Here is a 27,433-nt window from a genome sequence, read left to right on the forward strand (position 1 = left end):
CGTATGAAAAGGAATCAGTCTCATAAATTCATTAATCATTACTTCAAGTGTCTAATAGTTTATAGCTAAACTGTTAAAATCACTGGAATAACTTGATGATGCTGCTATAGTTTAGTGAGTATGGTAGCGCTAATGTAATGTTTACTCTAGATCTATAACATTCATATAACCACCAAATGGGTGAAGGCAATTAGAATACTTTTCTTGGCAGAGGTTGGCATTCAGTGAATATTGTAACAATAAACAGGACACAGTTTATTCCAAAGATACCATTTATTGAAATAGCTGACATGAATTAGCGAACTAATACTGATCAGATATAGCAACAATAGCAGCCAATTAATAATTCAATATAAATGGTGATACAATATGTACAAATAAGAATCAGTAGTGTATATGATGATAACTAAGGCACTAACGGTGATCAGAAGTAATAAGCTATATACAAGTTTACAGTGTAGGGGCGAGTGGATGTTAAAATGTGAGAGGGAAATCACGTGTTTAGGTGTGTCTACGTGTGAGTGTAGGCATGTACGTGCGTGTGCACAGCTGCGCACTAACGAGATGAGGAGGCGCTAGGGAGAGAGGGCATGCACACGACAAGGAGGAGGGGAGTGAGGCTGTGAATGGAATGCGCGAGCCTTTGTGCTAGGCCTCAAAGCCAAACTTCTACTCAACCTTAGCTACTCCTGAAAACCCAATGTTGAGGGGTGTTGTGCGACAGCGGGAGTTAAAAAGAGAGAGAGAGAGAGAGAGAGAAAGAGAGAGGGCATGCACGATCTAACTAAATACAGATAGTAAACAAAATAAATCAAACAACACGCGGCCTAAGACCAACTTTCATGTGAATCAAAATGGGTACATTTAAATCATAAATGAATTCAAATACAACCCCGATTCCAAAAAAGTTGAGACAAAGTACAAATTGTAAATAAAAACGGAATGCAATAATTTACAAATCTCAAAAACTGATATTGTATTCACAATAGAACATAGACAACATATCAAATGTCGAAAGTGAGACATTTTGAAATTTCATGCCAAATATTGGCTCATTTGAAATTTCATGACAGCAACACATCTCCAAAAAGTTGGGACAGGGGCAATAAGAGGCTGGAAAAGTTAAAGGGACAAAAAAGGAACAGCTGGAGGACCAAATTGCAACTCATTAGGTCAATTGGCAATAGGTCATTAACATGACTGGGTATAAAAAGAGCATCTTGGAGTGGCAGCGGCTCTCAGAAGTAAAGATGGGAAGAGGATCACCAATCCCCCTAATTCTGCGCCGACAAATAGTGGAGCAATATCAGAAAGGAGTTTGACAGTGTAAAATTGCAAAGAGTTTGAACATATCATCATCTACAGTGCATAATATCATCAAAAGATTCAGAGAATCTGGAAGAATCTCTGTGCGTAAGGGTCAAGGCCGGAAAACCATACTGGGTGCCCGTGATCTTCGGGCCCTTAGACGGCACTGCATCACATACAGGCATGCTTCTGTATTGGAAATCACAAAAAGGGCTCAGGAATATTTCCAGAGAACATTATCTGTGAACACAATTCACCGTGCCATCCGCCGTTGCCAGCTAAAACTCTATAGTTCAAAGAAGAAGCCGTATCTAAACACGATCCAGAAGCGCAGACGTCGTCTCTGGGCCAAGGCTCATTTAAAATGGACTGTGGCAAAGTGGAAAACTGTTCTGTGGTCAGGCGAATCAAAATTTGAAGTTCTTTATGGAAATCAGGGACGCCGTGTCATTCGGACTAAAGAGGAGAAGGACGACCAGAGTTGTTATCAGCGCTCAGTTCAGAAGCCTGCATCTCTGATGGTATGGGGTTGCTTTAGTGCGTGTGGCATAGGCAGCTTACACATCTGGAAAGACACCATCAATGCTGAAAGGTATATCCAGGTTCTAGAGCAACATATGCTCCCATCCAGACGACGTCTCTTTCAGGGAAGACCTTGCATTTTCCAACATGACAATGCCAAACCACATACTGCATCAATTACAGCATCATGGCTGCGTAGAAGAAGGGTCCGGGTACTGAACTGACCAGCCTGCAGTCCAGATCTTTCACCCATAGAAAACATTTGGCGCATCATAAAACGGAAGATACAACAAAAAAGACCTAAGACAGTTGAGCAACTAGAATCCTACATTAGACAAGAATGGGTTAACATTCCTATCCCTAAACTTGAGCAACTTGTCTCCTCAGTCCCCAGACGTTTACAGACTGTTGTAAAGAGAAAAGGGGATGTCTCACAGTGGTAAACATGGCCTTGTCCCAACTTTTTTGAGATATGTTGTTGCCATGAAATTTAAAGTCACCTAATTTTTCTCTTTAAATGATACATTTTCTCAGTTTAAACATTTGATATGTCATCTATGTTCTATTCTGAATAAAATATGGAATTTTGAAACTTCCACATCATTGCATTCCGTTTTTATTTACAATTTGTACTTTGTCCCAACTTTTTTGGAATCGGGGTTGTAAAACAACACATTAACTAGCTACAAGTAAAACTAACGATTCCCCAGATGCTAGCCTTACTTGGGGTAATCGCTCTTGTTAGCAATTGAAAGTGAGCCTTCTGTTATCTGAAGAGAGTGTGGAACGCAGATCCAGGAAGAAGACAGTTTTGTTCCTTACAGCTCGTCAGCTGAAGATCTTCGGTGTCCTGTCGGTTGTCCAATGATCTGGAAGGAATCTTGTTTATAGTTCGTCGACGTTGAAAAAGGGATCCGGTCGCCTTTTCTCTTTGAAACACTGCATGGGCTGCAGTAACTAACCGGTTCAGTTATTATCACAACTCTGCGAAGGTCAAACACATTGAACTTTGGCTAAAGTCCGGTATCAATAGCTCGTTCTTTTGTTCTTTGTCCTTCAGTAGCACCAATGCATTGGCTTCTTTCTTTCACGCATGGAATCCACCGCCAGAGAGAAAGAATTTCGGTTCCGCCGCTGGTTTAAAGCAGTCGTGACGTCACTGTATTTGATATCCGGTATCGTCTGTATCCAATACCGTTACAGGGAGTCAAAAGAATGGATGGAGATAGAACATGGCATCGAGTATAGAGATTGGTGTGTTCAAACTGTACTGTGAAAGGGGGAAGATGGTTGCTATGGCTACGGGCATGGCAGCCATCTCTACAATGCTCAGTAAAACCTACAGCTCATTTCCTTATAAAACTGCACTCACTGGACCTGAGAATACTATTTTTTTTATTCTTTTTTTAAGCAAAGGGTCGTCTCACACCAAATATTGACCTTAGAATGCTGATATTATCATTGTCTCATGAATTCTGTACAGTATTATATCATTAACACACTGATTAATGAGAAGCATTTGTGTTTGTGCTTGTCTGTAGCCATTTGTCCGCTCGGCTGGATAAGCTTTAAAGGAAGCTGTTACTTGGTGGTGACCAACAGCCATCTGCTGACCAGCTGGCACGAGGCGCTGACCAGATGCAGCAGCATGGGCGCTAACCTTCTGACCATCAAAAAGTACACACAGCCGTTTACTGAGCTCAGTTAATCACAGAACTGTAATGATAAGTTGTACTCACTGAACTCTGTTGTCTTTTCTAGTGAGGAGGAACAATACTTCGTCAACGCTATGCTTCCTGACATCCACCAGATCGACATTCCCGACGTGTGGATCGGAATTTCAGGTATCACAACTTCCTGTCAGTTTTTCACACTCATTCAAACATACACGCACACGTGTACTCTCTGTTTATAGAAGAACCACGACAGTAAGTGATATATTTTTGGGATTTTTTCACACATATAAGGGCTATATTAAAATAGAATGCTTTATACAGTATAATGTTTATTTACAAGCTGAATTAGGATTAGAATTCCCAAATCCCAATCCTTAAAGAATAAAATCCATGGAGTATAAATCCACACTTCTATGAGAATATACTTAAGTTATTCCACAAAATCGAGTCATACATGAGCTGATAGCCGGCTATAATCCATGTATGACGAGATTGAGTGGAATAACTGTTTTATTCTATCCATATTCACTGGATTTTGAGAAACAGAGCATTTTTATTTTTATTTTTTGCAAATTCGATCAATAAAAACTTTATACAAAATGTCTAACAAAATCATTTCCACTTAGAATGTAAACAAACCGGCGAAATGATGGGAGCAATTTGTGAAAAGCGCGATAATAATAATTCTTGAAAAATTAAAAAAAAGACATGTTCTTACCATCAAATACTTTCATTCCATATTTTGGCACTTTTTTTTTATTTTTGTGGGGTTTCGTTTTTGAGTCGAGTTTTCATTTCATTCTCGGTTGGTTCAGCAACATGCGCCGCCATTTTGTTTTTCTCTCCTTACGGTATATGAGCTGATAGCCTAGTAGTAGAGTAGCCAATCAAAGCACGTGATTGCTCATATCCAGTGAATGTGGATAGAATATAGTATACGTTAGTATTGATAGTATAATAGATGTATATAAAACACTCCGTGTGACATGCTGTTATAGGAAAATAATCAGCAGCAGGGTGATGTGATGAGGGTGAAGTTATCACGAGAGATGGGAGTTACCATCCTGACATGTTTTATTCATCTTATACCACTGCACTTCAATGAATAAAAATAACTTTTTATTCATTTATAGTTACATTTTAATGTTGTAGAACGTCTGTGACTCATGTAATGTTATAGCAGCAATAAACGGGTGTTCACTCCCCTTTTTTACTGAACCCCCGAATGGTCATGGTGGGGGTTTTTTCGCTACTTTTACATTCACTTGCAATATTTTGTGTTAACCCTAACCATTTTTGAGAGGAAACGCAAAAGTAGCTCTAAAAAATTCCCACCATGACCCTTAGGGGGTGCTGTACTTTTTAAATAAGAGAAACAACAAAGTAAACCTCTGTACCGAGTGTTACACTGACACTGGAGACTCCTTCCTTCCTTCCTTCCTTAAATCTGTTTATCATTAGGTTTAGTTTATATAGTGATGAGACTGTACTATTCAAGTGAATTAGCTGTTACCATAGAAATGTTAAAGTATTATAAACGAACATATTAATACATATTAGAAGTCATAAACATTTGCCTTGAATGAAGTTTTAAAATAAAGGCATGTGTGCAAGTGTGTTATGTCATCATCATCATCATCATCATGTCATAATTATCCCATGTGCTCATTAGAATTTCCATGAGTTCTACACAGTCTTGTCATTTATTGCTTTTATGCGTTTGCTTCTTACTCAAATGATAACTCAGTCAAAAGGAAAGGATTTGAACTCAGATCAGTAAACACATTCAATTTTTTTAATGAATTACATTTCTCTGTATGTCCTCAGATATGGAAAAGGACGGCACATTCAAATGGGTGGACAAAGAGGATATCGAGTTTTCCAACTGGAGCCCTAATTTCCCAAGGAACACGGATCATTTCTGGGACTGTGGACAGATTTACACAGGTGAGAGAGAAAAAAAGGAAATTATTAACAATACTCATAATCCTGGATTGTTCACTTAAAGCAGCAGTATGTAATATTTTTAGATATTTAGATACTTGGAGACCTCTCTGTTCAAATTATGTCATTACAAACACCTTTTGAAAGAACTGTAATATATAATGTACGAGTTTGAAAAACATTCACTGTTAACAGAAAAAAGTTACATACTGCCACTTTAAATCTGTTTTAAATGGTGCAGATAAAACAAACCAAATACTTTGTGGTTTGATCGATGTCTGTGTTTCTGCACAGGGAATTACGCTGGGAAATGGGAGACAGCAAACTGCTTTAAGGTCCAGGCGTACATCTGTAAGATGTTGGGGGGTCAGAATGTGAAACCTACGGCTGCTCCGGGTAAGAACTCGCTGGAGACGTGAGAAATAATCAGCACTTTTACGCTGATAATGAATATGGGATCAACCTTAGAGTGATGATCATCTGTCTGTCTCCTTTTCTGCATCTGCTTTACTCTCTTTTTCATCTCTCTGTCATTCTCTGTTTTTGTTTTGCACTTTTTCTCTCTGTCTCTCTCTACTTGTCTTACTCATCTGTATTATTCCTGTCTTATTCTGTTTGACTGTTTGTTCTATCTGTCACTCTTTGTTCTTGTCTTGTGTGTCTTACTCTAATTCTTCACCTCTCTCTCTCTCTCTCTCTCTCTCTCTCTCAACTTGTACTCATCTGTCATTTCTGTTTGTCTTGCTCTATTTTTATGGTCTTTCATCCATCTGTCTTTATCTTGTGTGTCTTACTCTTATTCTCTCTCTCTCTCTCTCTCTCTCTCTCTCTCTCTCTCTCTCTCTCTCTCTCTCTCTCTGCCTACTAACCCATCTTTACTTTCTTTTTCTGTTTTTCTGTATATCTTTTCTGTCTCTTTTTTCTGTCTTGTTTTATCCATTTTATTCTCTCTCTCAACTTGTCTTACTCATCTGTCATTTGTTTGTCTTACTCTATTTTTACTATTTATCATCCATCCGTCTTTATCTTGTCTTACTCGTATTCTCTCTCTCTCTTTCGCTTGCTCACTCGCTCTCTGTTTTTCTGTATGTCTTTTCTGTCTCTCTCTGTCTCTGCTTTTTCTGTCTGTTTTTTGTTTTATCCATTTTATTCTCTCTCTCACTCATCTTACTCATCTGTCATTTCTGTTTGTCTTGCTCTATTTTTACGATTTTTCATCCATCTGTCTGACTTTATCTTGTGTGTCTTACTCTTATTCTCTCTCTATCTTTCTCTTTTGCTCTCTGCCTACTAACCCATCTTTACACTATTTCTTTTTTCTGTTTTTCTGTACATCTTTTCTGTCATCTGTCTCTGTTTTTTCTGTCCTGTTTTATCCATTTCATTCTCTCTCTCTCTCTCTCTCTCTCTCTCTCTCTCTCTCGCTCTCTCTCAACTTGTCTTACTCATCTGTATTATTCCTGTCTTATTCTATTTGACTGTTTGTTCTATCTGTCACTCTTTGTTCTTGTCTTGTGTGTCTTACTCTAATTCTTCACCTCTCTCTCTCTCTCTCTCTCTCAACTTGTACTCATCTGTCATTTCTGTTTTTCTTTTTCTATTTTTATGGTCTTTCATCCATCTGTCTTTATCTTGTGTGTCTTACTCTTATTCTCTCTCTCTCTCTCTCTCTCTCTCTCTCTCTCTCTCGCTCTCTCTCAACTTGTCTTACTCATCTGTATTATTCCTGTCTTATTCTATTTGACTGTTTGTTCTATCTGTCACTCTTTGTTCTTGTCTTGTGTGTCTTACTCTAATTCTTCACCTCTCTCTCTCTCTCTCTCTCTCAACTTGTACTCATCTGTCATTTCTGTTTTTCTTTTTCTATTTTTATGGTCTTTCATCCATCTGTCTTTATCTTGTGTGTCTTACTCTTATTCTCTCTCTCTCTCTCTCTCTCTCTCTCTCTCTCTCTCTCTCTCTCTCTCTGCCTACTAACCCATCTTTACTTTCTTTTTCTGTTTTTCTGTATATCTTTTCTGTCTGTTTTTTCTGTCTTGTTTTATCCATTTTATTCTCTCTCTCAACTTGTCTTACTCATCTGTCATTTGTTTGTCTTACTCTATTTTTACTATTTATCATCCATCCGTCTTTATCTTGTCTTACTCTTATTCTCTCTCTCTCTCTCTCTCTCTCTCTCTCTCGCTTGCTCACTCGCTCTCTGTTTTTCTGTATGTCTTTTCTGTCTTCTGTCTGTTTTTTTCTGTCTGTTTTTTGTTTTATCCATTTTATTCTCTCTCTCACTCATCTTACTCATCTGTCATTTCTGTTTGTCTTGCTCTATTTTTACGATTTTTCATCCATCTGTCTTTGTCTTTATCTTGTGTGTCTTACTCTTATTCTCTCTCTATCTTTCTCTTTTGCTCTCGCTTGCTCTCTGCCTACTAACCCATCTTTACACTATTTCTTTTTCTGTTTTTCTGTACATCTTTTCTGTCATCTGTCTCTGTTTTTTCTGTCCTGTTTTATCCATTTCATTCTCTCTCTCTCTCTCTCTCTCTCTCTCTCTCTCTCAACTTGTCTTACTCACCTGTGTCATTTCTGTTGATCTTACTCTAGTTTTACTATTTATCATCCATCCGTCTTTGTCTTTACCTTGTGTGTCTTACTTTTATTCTCCGTCTCTCTCGCTCTGTTTTTCTGTTTGTCTTTTCTGTCTTCTGTCTCTGTCTGTTTTTTGCTGTCTGTTTTTTCTGTTTTATCCATTTTATTCTCTGTCTCTCTCTCCTTTATAATGTTTTATTGTATATAATATACACAATAATCACAAAGTAATATTGTAAACCAATAATATGAGTTAAATAATAAAGGAAAACTCCTCACTGAACCTGTAACATCTACTAAAATAAGTAATTTATACTCAATACTGTAATTTATACTCAATACTGTAATTTATACTCAATACTGTATGTCGTAAACAAATAAAGTCTTCATCCTTCTCTCTTGTCTCTCTTTGTCGTGTATTAAACCGGTTTCTCTCACTGCAGAATTTCACTGTGGTCAGGGATATCTTCTCTACGGGGATTACTGCTATCACTTCGAGAGTGAATCGGTTAAATCGTGGCAGGACGCTGAAAACTATTGCTCCTCCCAGAACGGACACCTGGCCAGCATCCACAACCAGGAGACAGTCAGCTTCATAACAGGTGAGTGACAGACAGGCAGCTGCTCATCTCTCACTCATGCACGTTCTTCATCATTAATCAGAGGATGCTCTGAGGCAGGCGTGAGACTTGAGAATGAACTGGTTTTTCCTGAGCATGTGTTAGCGCTTTACATCTCTTCATGTAGTTGGTGGGATTTGAATATGACTCTGTGTTTGTCTTTTTTTTTTTTTTTTTCTCAAGCTCACATTACCAGAGCTTCCTGGATTGGACTTAATGACCACCAACATGAGGGAAACTTTGTATGGTCTGATGGAACGTCATCCGTACGTAACGCTCCCTAAATATCCTTGAAGTAAACGTTCTGATTTTAACCATATTTGTTTTAAAAATTGTTTATGTCCATGTTCAGTTGTTGGTTTGTTTGCAAAAACATCTTTTTGACCACTTTTTTTTTACTCTATATTTTCTATACAATATTTATTCTTATGAAATAAAATATTACAACATCTTCAATAAATCCTCCTACACCATGGCACTGTAGGATTCTTGATTCTGATTGGTCAGAAGGCGTTGATTAGTTTTCTATTACAGCAACTAAGACAAAAATGTATGTAGCTATAAATCACAGGTTTATGAATATTAATGCTCTCTGTTATTGTTTCTATAGCAACAGCTCATTCAGAGGGACTTGTACAAATCAGAGGGTCTCCAGATAAGCAAATGAAAAATAATTATTTTTCTCCAGGGTCAGGAGATGTTTATTGAACATTTTAACATGGAAGGAGTCTCCAGTGTCAGTGCTTTGTTATAGTCAGAGGTAAAACTGAAACTTTTTTCCAAGATGGCTGAAGGATGTTGCGTTTGATGCATTATATTTTTTGTTAACTTCACAAGAAAGTGAAGGAACAACCATTTATAGCTGCTATAACGTAAATGATAAGAGGAACTTACTTGTTCTCCAGATGTTCCACAACTCTAAGCAAAAAAAAAAAAAGGATTACATGTGTTTTTTTATTGAATACAAATTTAAATCTTTGACAAATTGCTGTGGTATAAGAGGAATAAATACTTCAGGACGGGCGGCACGGTGGTGTAGTGGTTAGCGCTGTCGCCTCACAGCAAGAAGGTCCTGGGTTCGAGCCCCGGGGCCGGCAAGGGCCTTTCTGTGTGGAGTTTGCATGTTCTCCCTGTGTCCACGTGGGTTTCCTCCGGGTGCTCCGGTTTCCCCCACAGTCCAAAGACATGCAGGTTAGGTTAACTGGTGACTCTAAATTGAGCGTAGGTGTGAATGTGAGTGTGAATGGTTGTCTGTGTCTATGTGTCAGCCCTGTGATGACCTGGCGACTTGTCCAGGGTGTACCCCGCCTTTCGCCCATAGTCAGCTGGGATAGGCTCCAGCTCGCCTGCGACCCTGTAGAACAGGATAAAGCGGCTAGAGATAATGAGATGAGATGAGAAATACTTCAGGACATATTTTTTACAGGATAATCATCAACTTTATGGTGTTAACAGTAACTCTGCTTCATCACACCACCCTGTAATGGATTATCTAACAATAACAGTATATCCTGTTGTTATCTATCTATCTATCTATCTATCTATCTATCTATCTATCTATCTCTCTCTCTCTCTCTCTCTTTCTTTATTTATTTATTTATTTATTTATTTATTTTCATGGTTTCCGGTTTGCTGTCTCTAGGACTTCTTGCCGTGGGGCGAGGGTCAGCCGGATGACTGGAATGATGACGAGGACTGCGTACAAATCCGCGGCACGGAGCACATTGAGACGGGAAAATTCAATGATATGCCATGCTCTCTCACTTACCCGTTCATCTGCCAGAAAGGTGAAACATGAGCTCAGTTCTGAGGTGGAAAGTTGTGCTCAAGTCATGTGGAAATGTTCTTTTATAATCAAAGCATCGCAGTCAGTCAGAAACGATTTAACCGATTACCTTATACCTTATATTCTGGTTCTTTCTGCTGTAATCTTTATATACTCTTTTTAAAAGGATGATGTTCGTTTATCTTTCTTTTTTTAATTATAAATTTATCTTTTAAGTATAACTTTCTGCTTTCTGGTAGAGGTTTATTATATTAATAATTATAAGTTTTATAATATTCTGATTAATGTGATGTTTTGATGTCTTCAGATAAAGGTGCTGGTCCTCCACCGCCTCCACCCACCACTGGACCAGGTACCACTCTCTCTCTCTCTCTCTCTCAATCTCTCTCTCTCTGTCAAATCTCTCATCCTTTTTCTATCCCTTGCACTCATTCACCCTCTTTTTCTCACTTTACATACTGAAATGTTTCTTAATTTACTTCTATATTCAAATTTATACAAATTTCTTCTGAAATCATGTCAGTGTAAAAAAGTTTTGTTTTTTTACATCTTTCTCTCTCTCTCTCTCTCTCTCTGTGTAGGTTGGAATGAGAAGTGTGGTTCATGGATTTCTGACCCCTTTAATGATTACTGCTACCACATTATTCCATTCTCCATGCGTAAGTGGGATGAAGCTCGTGCTGACTGTGTGCATCAGGGAGGCGACCTTGCCAGCATCACTGAACTCTTTGAGCAGAGTTTCCTTCAGGGTACACACACACACACACACACACACACACACACACACACACACACGTGTGCATGCATACTCTTAGCTGCTTTCATTTCTATAAACTCATTGACATGCCCACATATGGACTTAGTTACATATAAGACTTCCTTACTGTCATGCTCATTTTCCATATGGCTTTAGTGATATGCCCACATTTCCATATATGGACTCACTGACATGCCTATATTTCCATATAAGGACTCACTGACATGCCCACATTTCCATATAAGGACTCACTGACATGCCTACATTTCCATACATGGACAGACTATTCGTATTGAATAAGTCAGTTCAAGTCATGTCCAGGTATTTTATTTAGAAACCCTTTAATAGTATTAGTATGTCAGTACTGGTGCTGTTAGAGCCTACTGTATATAAAACTAACTTTTATTTATATTTATTTATCTTTTGTATGGCAGCTCATATCCAATCAATTCCCACGGGCGTGTCTCTGTGGATCGGAGGTCATGACTCGGTCACAGAGGGAGGATGGGAGTGGATGGACAGATCTCCCTTCCGTTTTATTAACTGGGCTCCAGGTGAGAGAGAGGAGGAAAGAGAATATATTAAAAATTATCATTAAACAATACACAATTACCATCAGGTCACATGACCTGAACTAGATTAAAATGATCTGAATGGTGAAGGTTTGGGACTTTGGCTTGAGATTCCATCATCTGTTAGAGAGAGAGAGAGAGAGAGAGAGAGTGTATAAAGCAATCCTCGCTCAGCCATGTCATGCTGCCTTGTTGTTCCAGGGAACCCAGATGATCTGTACGGTGAGGACTGCCTCTCCATCTACATCGACGACGGCCTCTGGAACGATGACAACTGTGATCATCGCCGAGGCTACATCTGCAAACGCCGTGGTAACGAAACATGCACTCACATTTAATACTTAGACGAGGATAAATTCATTTTAAAATATTGCATACTTTTCTCATATTTTGCTTATAAGTATAATTTTTTAAAAAGTTTAAATAAGTAATTTCTTGATAAATAGTATGAATTTCACAAAAAATACAAATAAAATGAAAAATGTAGAAAGAATATGATCCACAAAAATATAAAATGAGATGCACAAACAAATTTTTTGTTTCACAAAATAAAAAAACTGGTTCATAAATATACTTGAGCCTCTAAAACACATTTATTTGTGGATTTAAAAAAAAATTGGCCTACTTTAAATGATATGTTTTTATTAGGGCTGTCAAATGATTAAAAAAATTAATCGCGATTAATCTCAGAATTTCATATAGTTAATCGCGATTAATCGCATTTTTTAAAATCTATGTAAATGAATAAGGCTTTTAAAGCGAAATGTTACAATTAAAATGGTGAACACATTTTATGCTAAAAGTACTTGTTAAAAACTGCTGGGACAAGAGAAAATGGTAAGGGAGTTTATTCACTCACATACTAGGCAGTACTGAACATACAAAACACAAAATTGGATTTTGTGATGGATTAGGGATCTGTAGTCTCAAATATAAAACATGTAGTCACATACTACTGTGTCTCAGTTCAGACGTGTGACAAAAGAAAATAAAAATGAAATAAAACTTCAGTTGTGCTGGAGTTGTATTCAGTCACAGCCTATAGGACTTCACAGTGCTGTGCAAACAAAAATAAATTGCAGTTGGACTTCAATAAAGACATTTAGTGTCATATCACAGTGCTACAGCATACTGACATCTCACTTTACAAAAGTATAAATGCATACCAAAACCAACTCAATCACCATAGACATATAAACATAGACGCCACATTGAGCTGGTGGCCCGTTGCTGGGATACGTCAGAGTGTCCGCCATATTGGATGTGGCAAATCTTCCCCGTAAACCAATGCAAGTAAATGGACTGAACTTCATAAAGCCCCTTTCTACAATAATATTTAACTCAATGCCTTTTATTCACCCATTAACACACACGTATATATTTGGGAAACAAACAGGCATCAAAACAACATATATAACTTTTAATGTGATGGTTATAAACATACATGTCAACCTTTGGTCAATCAAACCTGTATAACCAACCTCCAAAATCCGTATTTCCCTTATAAAATCCGTATAAGATGCAAATTAAAATAATTTACCTAAAATTTGAATGATAATTAACAATGATATATCCCAGTTACTTTTTATTCAGTATTAATAACAATAAACCTTCAGAATGAATACAAAGCTCCAATGTTTGACAAAAACACAAAGTGTTATCAGCGTAGTTACGAAGGAAATACTTCGTTGTTTGGAGACAGGTTTCACCAAGCGGCTATTATGCGCGAGACTTCATATTAGCCACAAAGTCAGGAAAATCTGTTCGTAAAATTACGTTATAATGACCAAATACAATGAAAAGTATTTTCCAGTCTCACCTGTGAAAGGTAATCCCATGTGATCTCGTTTGGACGGTAAACCTGTTGGTACAGTTAAACGCAGCACATGAATGAGGCATCTTTATTCTCCGCTACTGTCTAGACCAGGGGTGTCAAACCTGATCCATAAAGGGCCTTGTGGCTGCAGGTTTTCATTCCAGCCATGCAGCAGCACACCTGACTTGGCTCATTCAATCAACTGAACTGTCTTCACACAGTCAAATACTTGCAGCCACACCCACCCTTGATTAAAGGGTGGGTGTGTCAGTTGATTGAATAAGCCAAATCAGGGTGCTGCTGCATGGCTGGAATGAAAACCTGCAGCCACACGGCCCTTTATGGATCAGGTTTGACACCCCTGGTCTAGACGCTATACCAGAGACGGCTGAAGAATCTCCACTTTGCCACATCCAATATGGCGGCGAGGATGACGTATGATTCTACGCAGAAGGCGGCGTCTATGTTTATATGTCTATGCTCAATCACACTACTTTTGAAATGAAACTTCCCGTTTAACAGACCTTTCTCCATCACTCACACTTACTCTTATTGAAGCAGCGCGCGACAAGCCTCAACAGGAACTACGGGTGACTCGCAGGGCCAAATTAGAATTTGCGTTAACGGCACTATTTTTTTTTTAATCGCGATAAATTGAGATCGCGTTATTATCGCGTTAACTTCGACAGACCTAGTTTTTATATATTTATTTGTGGTTTCCATTTTATTTTCATGACACTCCTGTCATTTATTTGAAAAAAAAAAAACATAATTATTTACGGTCATTAAATAAATTGAGCTCAGAACATAAAATATAATTTAACTTTTAGTAATTATTTAAATCAGATAACTTTGACCCATGTTAAGGGACCTAAACAGTTACATTTAATGTTTGTAATGTCTTCTCTTATATTACAGGAAATACACCCGAACCTCCGCCTCCTCATGACGGTATGTAGAAATTGCAAATCACAAAAAAAAAACATTAAAGATCTAAAGGGATCCTTCTTCATCACCTCATGCTACTGTACACCACAATTTCTACACGTAATTTATTTTCTCAGCAAGTGTCACAATGTTTTATTATTTTCACAATTGTTTCACATTGTCATATTCTCATTAGTTCGTGTTTTATGGTCAGTGCGCTACTCCAGTAGTTACGGTAACGTTATGGGAGGGAACGCTACCATTGTTCAGGCGTTAATATTGAACATTAACATTGAAAATCCCAGAGCTGAACTATGGCCACTCTAATGGTACAAAAACTAATCTAGAATTAAATAAAGATGTTGCACAAAGGTGGCACAAATATTTGCTAAAATAAAAATGTTTCCTACATTAAAGCGAGACGGCCTTTTGATTTCATAAAATTGGTGAAATTTAATTCCTTCTGAAATGTGGTGATTGTGATTTGTTTATTTCTGTAATATCTCACAAAATATCAGGCCATTCTGTGGCTGGGAAGTTATTTAATTTGAGGGGATTAAAGCAAATAATGTGCATGAAATCGCTCGCTTGGCGCAGTCGAGCAGACAGAGGAAGTCCGTGTGCGCATGCGCAGGTTTACCTTCTTCTTCTTCTTTTGGGTTTTACGGCAGCTGGCATCCACAGTGTCGCATTACTGCCATCTACAGGTTTACCTTTGAGCGTGCACTGACAGTTCCATCATTCTGTCGCTAAACGAACAGCTGATCACACCGAGGTGCTCGCTGAGCGCCGATATTTATTAGTTTGGTCCTGCATTTCCTTTCCTTCGTATAGAACATAACGTCTTTTCTTCTCGCTTTCTTTCCGTTACTGTAGTCGCTCTTTCACGTTTCATTCGCACACTCACGTCCTCCATTTTTCTCTCCTGTTTCAAATTTGTATCCCACAATGCCTTGCGTGAACGGGGAAAGCCCACCACATGATGCATGACGTAGTATCTTGTATTGGGTCATGGTGAAGCAGGAAAAAACAGCGGAGAATTTAGGGCCACGTGGAGATAAATTCATTAATTGTTCTATTTTAAAAAAAAAACTAATGTAATTGGAAGTCTGTGATTCGAATTCAGTAGCTTTCGTCACTAAACAAAAATAATTGGGTGTCGGGAAAATTCTTTTTATGACCTACACTTGAAAAATCTGAAAGGCAGTCTAGCTTTAATGCAACTTAATATTCAGAGAAAAAAAAAATGTCCAGTCCCAGTCAAAAGTTTGGACACACCTAATTCAATGTTTTGTTTTTAATTTTTATTCATTATTAATTAAAAGTCACTTCATGTCTTAAAGTAATGATGGATGTCGTTTCTCTTTACATAAGGCCAGTATCTCACTGGGCTGCAACAGCCTGCGACTACGGTAGTTGGAGACACAACAATTGCGATAAAATATGTGAATTAGTGACAATTTTCACTTGGAATCACACTGAATTGATAGTCGCATATTTTACCGCAATTGTTGTGTCTTCAACTAGTTGGAGGCTGTCGCAGCCCGGCTTTCCCTCGGCAGGCAGGGAAGTAGAGGAAGCCTCACGGAAACTGACTTGAGAAGGGTTCGTGACGGCTTTGCGACACCGGCGACGCATTTGCGGCTATTTTGAGAGAAATTCTGTCGCACGAATTTTTTGAACATGTTCAAAATTTCAGCGACGAAGGAGCGACACTTTGTGACTCGTGCGAGGAAATTGAGAAGCCCCACGAATGTTTTAAGACACTTTTGAAACTCTCTCGCAAATGACGTTCACAAGCTGTCGCAGCCCAGTGAGATACTACCCTTAGTTGTTTGGTTCTTGATATAATATGTATGGATTACTACAGTTGTGGTGTGGAATAGGCCTATTTTACAGGGTATTTTTATTATTTCCCATTAACTGTTTGATCTCAAACGCATTAAGACGGCAAGAAACTTGTCCACTAATTAACTTTCGACGAGACATACCTGCTAATTGGAAAACATTCGAAGCTGGTTAAAATAATGCCAATAGTAAGTAAGATAAACGCTGGATACTTTGAAGAATCTAAATTATCGAACATTTTTTAAACACTTTTTGCTGTTTAAAACATAATTCCATATCTGTTCCAGATGTTATTTCATAGTTTTGACGTCTTCAGTATTGTTCTCCAGTGAAGAAAACAGTCAAAATAAAAACCTAAGAATGAGTAGAGAATAGGGTGTACAAACTTTTGACTCATACCGTACATGCAAAAAAATCTTATATAAAACATTATCATGACATGAACATGATGTAAATTTTCTTCCTTAAGAAAAAAAAACTCATGAAAACAGCAAATTATCTCAGACACACAGTGAAATTATATAATATTAAATAATATAGTTCAGTCTTGGATCAAATTGTAAAATATTACACTACACCATGCACCAGGCTTCTGTTATTAGTACAATATTTATTCACCATTCAAAATCAATCAATTATACTTTTTTTACTTTATGTATACAACCCCGATTCCATAAAAGTTGGGACAAAGTACAAATTGTAAATAAAAACGGAATGCAATAATTTACAAATCTCAAAAACTGATATTGTATTCACAATAGAATGTAGACAACATATCAAATGTTGAAAGTGAGACAATTTGAAATTTCATGCCAAATATTGGCTCATTTGAAATTTCATGACAGCAACACATCTCAAAAAAGTTGGGACAGGGGCAATAAGAGGCTGGAAAAGTTAAAGGTACAAAAAAGGAACAGCTGGAGGACCAAACTGCAACTCATTAGGTCAATTGGCAATAGGTCATTAACATGACTGGGTATAAAAAGAGCATCTGGAGTGGCAGCGGCTCTCAGAAGTAAAGATGGGAAGAGGATCACCAATCCCCCTAATTCTGCGCCGACAAATAGTGGAGCAATATCAGAAAGGAGTTCGACAGTGTAAAATTGCAAAGAGTTTGAACACATCATCATCTACAGTGCATAATATCATCAAAAGATTCAGAGAATCTGGAAGAATCTCTGTGCGTAAGGGTCAAGGCCGGAAAACCATACTGGGTGCCCGTGATCTTCGGGCCCTTAGATGGCACTGCATCACATACAGGCATGCTTCTGTATTGGAAATCACAAAATGGGCTCAGGAATATTTCCAGAGAACATTATCTGTGAACACAATTCACCGTGCCATCCGCCGTCGCCAGCTAAAACTCTATAGTTCAAAGAAGAAGCCGTATCTAAACATGATCCAGAAGCGCAGATGTCTTCTCTGGGCCAAGGCTCATTTAAAATGGACTGTGCCAAAGTGGAAAACTGTTCTGTGGTCAGACGAATCAAAATTTGAAGTTCTTTATGGAAATCAGGGACGCCGTGTCATTCAGACTAAAGAGGAGAAGGACGACCCGAGTTGTTATCAGCGCTCAGTTCAGAAGCCTGCATCTCTGATGGTATGGGGTTGCATTAGTGTGTGTGGCATGGGCAGCTTACACATCTGGAAAGACACCATCAATGCTGAAAGGTATATCCAGGTTCTAGAGCAACATATGCTCCCATCCAGACGACGTCTCTTTCAGGGAAGACCTTGCATTTTCCAACATGACAATGCCAAACCACATACTGCATCAATTACAGCATCATGGCTGCGTAGAAGAAGGGTCCGGGTACTGAACTGGCCAGCCTGCAGTCCAGATCTTTCACCCATAGAAAACATTTGGTGCATCATAAAATGGAAGATACGATAAAAAAGACCTAAGACAGTTGAGCAACTAGAATCCTACATTAGACAAGAATGGGTTAACATTCCTCTCCCTAAACTTGAGCAACTTGTCTCCTCAGTCCCCAGACGTTTACAGACTGTTGTAAAGAGAAAAGGGGATGTCTCACAGTGGGAAACATGGCCTTGTCCCAACTTTTTTGAGACGTGTTGTTGTCATGAAATTTAAAATCACCTAATTTTTCTCTTTAAATGATACATTTTCTCAGTTTAAACATTTGATATGTCATCTATGTTCTATTCTGAATAAAATATGGAATTTTGAAACTTCCACATCATTGCATTCCGTTTTTATTTACAATTTGTACTTTGTCCCAACTTTTTTGGAATCGGGGTTGTAGATCCTAAGTTACATTTTATTCGTTTCTTATTTTCACTCGTTAACTTATTTTATCATCTGTAATTGACATTGTTTATATTTATTTCAATTATGATACCTGTTACAGTTTAATGTATAATTATGTTACCAATTATTATATTATTATCTTTGTTATTATTTGTTATTGTTAATATAGTTATTCTCTAATTTGTTAAATTTGGATTAATTACTTGTTAATTTAAATGGGGGAAGACTTGGAACAAGCCATTGTGCTTTTTTCTTCCCCCAGCACGTTTTTCTGTTTTTGTTCCATTTATGTTTTCTTGTAAATCTCTTATCATATGCAAATAAATAAATAATAAAAAATTTGTCATTTTTCATGAGGTTTTTTTTCCCTTAAAAAAAATTAAAGATCAGTGAGAGTCACCGTGTACGAGCACGTAAATCAGCGAGCATGAGATAATTATATCAAATAAAATGACACCATGTCCATTCAGGACCTCCCTGTTTATAAAATTTGGAAGATCTGGAGCGTGTTTTTGTCTCTGAGTGATTTATTGTCTGGAAAATATGATTCCTAGAGCCCAAGTGATTATTGTAAAAAAAAAAAAAAAAAAGAAGAAGCTTTTAGTGATCAGTCTCTGGTCTTTGTTCTCTCTCTCTCTCTGTCTGCAGGTTACCTGACAGCATATACATGTGAAGGCTCCTCCATGGTGCTCCACTGTCCACTAAACAGCGTCATTGATATCCATGCTGCTTTCTACGGCTGCTGCAGTGAAAAAATCTGTCCCTACACAGACGGGAACCAAGGTGAGCAGTTCAGTGAAGCCATGAACACACACTCCCACTCGTCATTTTATAATAGGAAGAGTTTGGTGTAAAAATGAAGCTAAAATTTTCCATTTACCCCAAATCACTTCTTTAAACAATACCCTTAATCTTTCATCCTGTCCTGTCTCAGTTGATGAGTTTTATAAAAAAATTGGAGCATTTAAGCTCCTTTTAGCTGTTAATCACAGTTGGCAGCTTTTGTCTTTTTTTTTCACTTCCTGTAGCACTCTGCCGTTGTGTACATTTTGTTTTATCGATTAAAAAAACCCAGCTGAGTTTCCATGTTTCCATCAGGAACCCACTGGTGTGATTTATTGGCTTGTTTTAGTGAAAGTGAGTGATAAATAAAGATATATAATACAAATTAATGATAATTATTATACATACAGGACACTTTTTCTATGGAATAAAAAACGTGTTCTATTCCCTTCTAATGAGTTTCATACATTTGGTTTGATAGCATGCAATATTGTTAGCATATCGCTTATCCTACGTGTATTACGTCACTCTACCCAATGGAGAATGAGCGTTGAATATGGTTTACGATATTGCACGGTTGTCAAGACAACATGACGTAAAACTTCTGCGCTAGCGAGTGAGCGACTGGGACAATTTGTAAACAAACATGGCCGCCAGGTTTGCTTCGTTAAATACGGAAGATTTTGAGAGAATTTTGAAAGAGAAAGACGCGTTGAACACCCGAAAGGAATGTGTATGGATAATAATAATAATAATGTTTTTTTTTATGGTATATCAGATATATTCTATTCAGCTACTTGTCTTCCAGGGACGTCACTAGGTTTGAGAGACAGGGGTAGCTTAGCACCCAGAGGAGAAAAGGTATTGTGCGCGCGCAGCGCGCGCCGAACATTTTTCAGAGCACCTACTAAGGCTGTCAATCAATTCATTATTTCAAGAGCATCACACCTTGGGGACACACTTCCCACCATTTCTATTCTATTTTAAAATTGCTTTCATCATTTAATTGCTTGCTGAAGCAACTTCACCAGCTAACAAACCCAACTCAATGGAAGCCCGCACCGCGCCTGCTGCAGAATGCCCGCGTAGTTTTTTAAGTCCTACTAGCCTACCACTCGACGTGACGCTTGACACAGAGCCAATGAGGAGGAATCATAACGATATTAATAATATTGCATTAAACAATAAATAAGCAAGCAGAAACTGTTGTTCGGATTAACTTGCGTTCGTGATGGCTCATGTTCAGTGCTTTACTGCCTTTGTTTTTTTTGGGAAAAAAATAAAAATATAAATAATTTTAAAAAGGGCAAAAAATATAGGGTGGCTTTGCCATAAGATAGGGTGGCTGGAGCTACCCTAAAATGGGTCTGGCGACGTCTATGTTGTCTTCAATTCATTCAGTATCACGCTCACTGAATGGAATATATCTGATAGACCACGAAACAAAGCCAGACATTATTATTTAAATATTAGTGAGAAAATCTTAAGGTTTCTTGCATCAGATTTACATTTCAGAACTCAAACATTTTTCCCCACAAAAAAGCACTTGGATGGATGGATGGATGGATGGATGGATGGATGGATGGATGGATGGATGGACACCTGGAATTAATTCAATACATTATTATAAAAATATATTTACACAGTACTGTGCAAAACTCTTAGCACCCCTTTTTTCATACACACTTTGTTATAGATTTCTATTTTATGACTTCTATATTATCGAGTCAAAACATTACAGAAACATTTTAGAGTTCCAAACATTGTTTTTTTTTTCCAGCACAAAGTTAAATGTTACAGGAAAAAAATTTTTTTTGTGAAAGTCTAAGCAACATATTCCATAAGAGAGCACTTTTCAGATTAAAACAGAAAATATAATGGAGGCTGCTGCAAAAATTTTGGTGTAAAATGAAGAAGTGAGTGTGACAGTCAAAGTGTCCAGAAGAACTGTGTCTGGTTCTGTAAGATGCTCAGGAAAACCTACAGCTCATTTCCGCATAAAGCTGCACTCACTGGACCTCAGACTACTATATATTTTTTTAAGCAAAGGGTCGTCTCACACCAAATACTGACTTTGCATTTATTCATTTATTATGGATTACTGTTTACTGTTTATAGTATTTTTTTTAATATTGAAACATTTCATGTCATTTTTTCAAGACATTTTTGGTCGACAGCATTTCTTTACATGAGACTTTTGCACAGCACTGTATATCAAAATAATATAAAGACTTAAGCAAGTGTTTAAGAGTGAGCTACATTTCCATCACAAAATGTTTTTGCACTTCAATAAATTTTCCTAAAACGTTTGGGGGTTTTTTTTGTTTTTTTTCTTGGAAAAGCATTGATGAATTTGTTTCTCTAAACACTCATACAAATTTCCAGATTGCAAACAGAGTTTAAAATCCATTGGAATAGCCATGATGTAGAGTTCAGGCTGATCGTAAAATCTGTTTATTTAGTACTGAAGGTGTGTTTCATGTTCCAGAACATTGCGAGGTCCCAGGGATGTACGAACGTGTCCGGAAACAGTGTGACAATCATCAGTACTGTTTCCTCTCCACACACATAGATAACGACCCATGTGCTACAACTCCGAAATACTTGGAGGTGGTGTACAGCTGTGAGCAGAACGGTAGGTGGAGGTGTGGACAGAAACGCCTTTAATTCTGAACACTTAGCATTTACGCTGAGCTACCAGTTTATTAGGAATGTCTTCATGTGTGTTCTTTCAGTGTGTGTGAGAGGTCTAGGAATTGAAGATGGCAACATTACAAACTCGATGCTTTCTGCTTCCTCGTCGATGTCCGGAAAAGAGCCTGCAAACGCTCGACTCAATGGCGCCTCCTGCTGGATGCCCTCTAGCACAGGTTAGTCTCAGATCTAACTTTCCCACTTAAAGGAGAACTGGAGGCAAATTTTTTATTATCAAAATTCTATTTATCTCATTTTATTAAATATAGGAATGCATGTTTGATCGCTATTTTGTCGCTGCTATAGCAAGTTAAGAGTGTTTGAAATATGCTCTGTAATGTAGTCCATATGTCAAAGCAATGGGCGTAAACGCGATTCGTTGAGACCTGTGCGAGACATCATAGGACGTAAGTAAAATGTACAGCGGAAATCAAAGTGACCGACGTCTGCCAACGTTGTCAAAGACGCGCGCGCCCTCTTTCGAACGCTGATGTAATCAAGCTGGAAGTTTTGTTTGTTTTGATAGCAATCAGGAAAGTTTGAAAAAAGTAGGCAGTAATCGTCATTTAAACTCGTTTTTGTGCAATATTTTGTTTGGAAAACAGTTTTCAAAATGGCGGCGCTAACACGTCACGTTTCGAAGTCTCGCACAAGTCTCGTGAAGATCGCGTGGATAAGTGACGCCTGCCGTGGACCAAATGAGCTAAATTCAACACGGCTAAAAACCGAATAGGCCGATAAGTATAATATTTAATTGCAATTAGTTGCCGATACGAGTCACGATATAAGGTTACTAAAACCGAAAACGTAATTGAATAACGTTAATTAAGAAATAAAGCAAGTTTAAAAATGACTTCAGTTCTCCTTTAACATTTTTACTCATCAAACCACTTAGTAAACACTAGTTTATTAGCCAGCAGTGTTTCTGAGATGGGCTGATGTTCAAGAAAAAGACCACACCTTCTTCACACGAAGCTCCACCTTTTTGCTACTTCCTATAAGTTCCCATCTTTCTCCTTTTCTCCTCATTAATATTCAACGACTCTTGGGTAAGAGGCGTGGAGAGTGTGGCTGTCTCATGTAAAGTAAAAGCTGCCCAGAACTCAAGTTCTCAAAGTTCTCGCTATTATTTACAGTTCCATTCTTAATATAATTCAATGCAAGCCGTGGTCTGTATTCGCTAAAGTTTTTTTTTTAATGGTTTTTATGGCAGTATAACATGGAAAGGCAAATTCTTCAGGTCTAGCACAAAGAATTAAAATAGTGATGCGACAAGCTGTCTGGGAGGGCGGGGCATATATTTTGTCCCCAGTGACATTAGCCAACCGTGGAGACCTGTGAGCTCATGTATGAGGAAGAGGGCAGAAAGCATTTTGCTCGGAGTGTTACGAGTGTTAAGGGTGTATTCAGACCAGGATAGTTCGATAGTTCACTTGCTTTGGTCCGAACCAAATGGTTTTTTTTAATTTTTTCATTTTGGTGCGGTTCGCTTTCACACTGTACATTTTAGTAAGCGGACCAAAATCTGTCAACAAAGCCATGCGCCCTGAGGCCGTTCAGCTATTGGTCAGAGACGACACGCGCACAAAGCGTTAAGTTCAAAAGCAGTCACGGAGGATAGCGCTGATGAGCGCACATCATGTTGTGACAGTTCTGTCTCTTCACGCAAGTCGCTAGTACCGCCACTTTTTGAAAGAATGTCCCTGATTTTAATGTAGGTCTGACGGAGTTTCTTCACTTTTAGCCGACATTGTTCTGGGGAGCGCGTGAACCCCTTCTCCTTCATTTTCTCACTGAATACAGCAAACACGTCGGCATTTTGTCTAGCCTACCACTGGTCTGAATGACTGAACGACTGTTGTAAGGTTCCCTTGACAACCGAAACAGTGTTTGCACTTTGCGGTGGAGTGTCAAGACTCTGTTTCCCATAATGCTCGACAAACGACGGAAGCTCCCGAGGTACGAAAAAACAAAACTGTCGGATTAGGTCCGGTCTGTTTTCACACCTCCAAAAGGTCCGCACCAGGGTTCCTTTGGTCCGGACCGAGTCCGACCTTGCAGCTCGGTCTCGGTCCGCTTGTTAGGTCCGGACCAGAGTTCGGTGGTTTGTATTCAGACCAACCCAAAAGGTCCGAACCAAGGGAAATTTGGTTCGTTTGGTCGTTTGGTCCGGACCAAACAACGTAGGTGTGAATACGCCCTTTATTCTGCCCTCTGATGCATCATGAGCAGCAGTTTGAAAAGATGCTGTTGGCTGATTTGAGTTGATACACGTGATAGTCTTCCCTCACATAATCAGGTGTTTAATCAGGTGTTTAATTTTGTCGGACATTTTGTATAAAGTTTTTATTGATCGAATAAATAGGGGAGACTATCACGTTCATCAGCTCAAATCAGCCAACGTAAAACACCTGATTACATGATAGTCTCCCCTCTCCACTCGCCTATTAAACACCTGATCTTCAACACCCCTGCTGCTGTGTGTATCAGGTAATTCCTGGATCCAGGTGAGCCTGCCTATGGTGAAGAAGATCACGGGGGTGGTGATCCAGGCCTGCCCTAATGCCGAAAACTGGGTGACCAAGTTTAAAATCCAGATCAGCAAGGACGGAGTTGCCTGGACCGACTACACAGTGGACGGAAAGGTGTGATATCCATTCTTTAAATATTTATCATTAATATTTATTTATTTTTATGTTTAACAGCTATTGCACGAAATCGAGTCGTACGTGAGCGGCTATAATCCATGTACGACGAGATTGAGTGGAATAACTGTTTTATTCTCTCCACATTCACTGGATTTTAAGAAACAGGGCATTTTTATTTTTTGCAAATTCGATCAATAAAAACTTTTATACAAAATATCCGACAAAATCATTTCCACTTAGAATGTAAACAAACCAGCGAAATGACAGGAACAATTTGTTAAAAATGCGATGATGATAGTAATAATAATTCTTGAAAAATGTAAAAAAGATACGTTCTTACCATCAAATACTTTTATTCCATATTTTGTTGCTTTTTTTGGGGGGTTTTGTTTTCGAGTAGTTTTTATTTCGTCCTCGGTTGGTTCAGCAACACGCTCCGCCATTTTGTTTTTCTCTACTCATGATATGTGAGCTGATATCCTAGTAGTAGAGTAGCCAATCAGAGCGTGTGATTACTCAAATCCAGTGAATGTGGATAGAATAAAATATATTATTATACATACAGGATACTTTTTCAATGGAATAAAAACGTGTTCTATTCCCTTCTAACGGGTTTCATTCGTTTGGTTTGATAGCATGCAATATTGTTAGCATATCGCTTATCCTACATGCATTACGTCACTCTATCCAATGGAGAATGAGTGTTGAATATGGTTTACGATATTGCACGGTCATCAAGACATCATGACGTCACATGTCGGAGATGTAAAACTTCAGCGCTAGTGAGCGACTGGGACAATTTGTAAACAAACATGGCCGCCAGGTTTGCTTCGTTAAATATGGAAGATTTTGAGAGAATTTTGAAAGAGAAAGACATGTTGAACACAAAGGAATGTGTATGTATAATAATAATGGCTTTTTTCATGGTCTATCAGATATATTCCATTCAGCTACTCATCTTCGACTCATTCAATATCATGCTAGCTGAACGGAATATATCTGATAGACCACGAAAAAAGCCAGACAATATTATTTAAATACGTCACTGTTGATTCATTCTTATTTAATTATCTATATCAGCGGCGCTGACAGTATTTCCGTCAGTACAACAAATCACAGGCTTGTCTGAATACACTGTTGTTACTATAGCAACAGCTCGTTCCACATAAACAGAGTTAATGGTTGATATGGTGATGTTTTCTGTTGGGAGATATTTATGGAAGGAGTCTCCAGTGTCAGCGCTTTGACATCTTCAGGACAGAGGAGAGGTTACGTTCTTTGTGGTTCCTCAGTGCTGCTTTTTTTTGAGAAAGAGAGAGAAATAAATAGAAGCTGGCGAGGAAACGACTGTTTGTAGCTGTAATAATATATCAAACATAAGGAAATAACTTGCTAAATATAACTATAAACAGATAAAAATTATGACATGTCAGCATTTTAATAAATATACAAATGTCAGCAGTGGTAAAACAGATAAAAACTGGGATTAAACCTTTCGGGGTGTGCGGTTATAGGAAAATGATTGGAGTTGTGATGTGGTTCCATTAATTAAGCTTCAATATACCCTCCTGTTTTTGATTATTTTTCTGTAACAGCATGACATGAAGATGTTTCAGTGTGATTGATTTTTTTGTTTTGCAATTTGAACTATAATCTGTAATTTTGTATAAACTGTATACGTGTGTGTGTGTGTTGTAGGTAGAAGAGTTCTTTGGTGCAATGGATGAAAATTCTCCCATTACTCAGCTGCTCGGGAGCCCTGTTTCTGTGAAGTACATAAGAATCCTTCCATTAGAGTGGCACAACCAGGCTGGTCTGCGATTCGAAATCCTCGGCTGCACGCCGGACTGTACGCTAACGCTCCTCACTAACACCACACAGCCTGCCCTGCCGCTGAGCACTCTCACACACACACACACACACACACACACACACACACACACACACACACACACACACACACACCACGTCACTCAGCCTCCTTGAATAGGTCGCTTCTTATCGCCAGAGCAAATCTAATCATCAGTAATATGACTGTATTACTGTATAAACCGTGTGAGATATTAAGCTATGAGATTTTTCCTTGATGATGCACACTCCTGTACAATCGAAACAATCAGAGACCTTGTTGTAACCATGGAAACAGAAATGAGTTAATGTCAAAACATATACATACAAGCTTTAAAACAAACTGTCTCTCTACTGTACATGCATAATACATACATATGTCATGTCACATAGACACATATATATATATATATATATATATATATATATATATATATATATACACACACACACACACATTGATTATCTCATTACAGTAGCACCTGTTGAGGGATGGGATATATGAGACAGCAAGAGAACAGTCAGTTCTTGAAGTTGATGTGTTGGAAGCAGGAAAAATAGGCGAGCGTAAGGATCTGAGTGACTTTTTTGGTAAGTGCCAAATTGTGATGGTGAGATGACTGGGTCTGAGCATCTCCAAAATGGCACATCTTGTGAGGTGTTCCTGGTATGCAGTGGTTAGTACCTACCAAAAGTGTACCAAGGATCCGAAGGGCAACCGGTGAACCGGCGACTGGGTCCTGGGCATCGAAGGCTCATTGATTCACATGGGGCACGAAGGCTAGCCCATATGGTCCAATCCAGAAGAACAGAAGAGCTCCTGTAACAC

General features: G+C 38.3%; 1 protein-coding gene across 1 annotated transcript in view; it reads left to right on the forward strand.

The window, feature by feature from the left end:
- The window catches only part of LOC132895772 (macrophage mannose receptor 1), a 67,503-nt gene that overhangs the window by 11,466 nt on the left and 28,604 nt on the right, over nt 1-27,433 (forward strand). Inside the window, exons 8-24 of the mRNA XM_060936606.1 lie at nt 3,372-3,507; nt 3,592-3,674; nt 5,334-5,453; nt 5,745-5,846; nt 8,477-8,635; nt 8,837-8,919; nt 10,296-10,440; nt 10,747-10,791; nt 11,021-11,188; nt 11,631-11,750; nt 11,970-12,080; nt 14,503-14,535; nt 19,280-19,426; nt 21,903-22,049; nt 22,150-22,284; nt 24,599-24,753; nt 26,464-26,605. Coding sequence (XP_060792589.1) covers nt 3,372-3,507; nt 3,592-3,674; nt 5,334-5,453; nt 5,745-5,846; nt 8,477-8,635; nt 8,837-8,919; nt 10,296-10,440; nt 10,747-10,791; nt 11,021-11,188; nt 11,631-11,750; nt 11,970-12,080; nt 14,503-14,535; nt 19,280-19,426; nt 21,903-22,049; nt 22,150-22,284; nt 24,599-24,753; nt 26,464-26,605 — 2,031 coding nt within the window. The remainder of the gene's footprint in view (nt 1-3,371; nt 3,508-3,591; nt 3,675-5,333; nt 5,454-5,744; nt 5,847-8,476; nt 8,636-8,836; nt 8,920-10,295; nt 10,441-10,746; nt 10,792-11,020; nt 11,189-11,630; nt 11,751-11,969; nt 12,081-14,502; nt 14,536-19,279; nt 19,427-21,902; nt 22,050-22,149; nt 22,285-24,598; nt 24,754-26,463; nt 26,606-27,433) is intronic.

This window comes from Neoarius graeffei, chromosome 12, assembly GCF_027579695.1.
Source record: "Neoarius graeffei isolate fNeoGra1 chromosome 12, fNeoGra1.pri, whole genome shotgun sequence".
NCBI classification, from domain to species: Eukaryota; Metazoa; Chordata; class Actinopteri; order Siluriformes; family Ariidae; genus Neoarius; species Neoarius graeffei.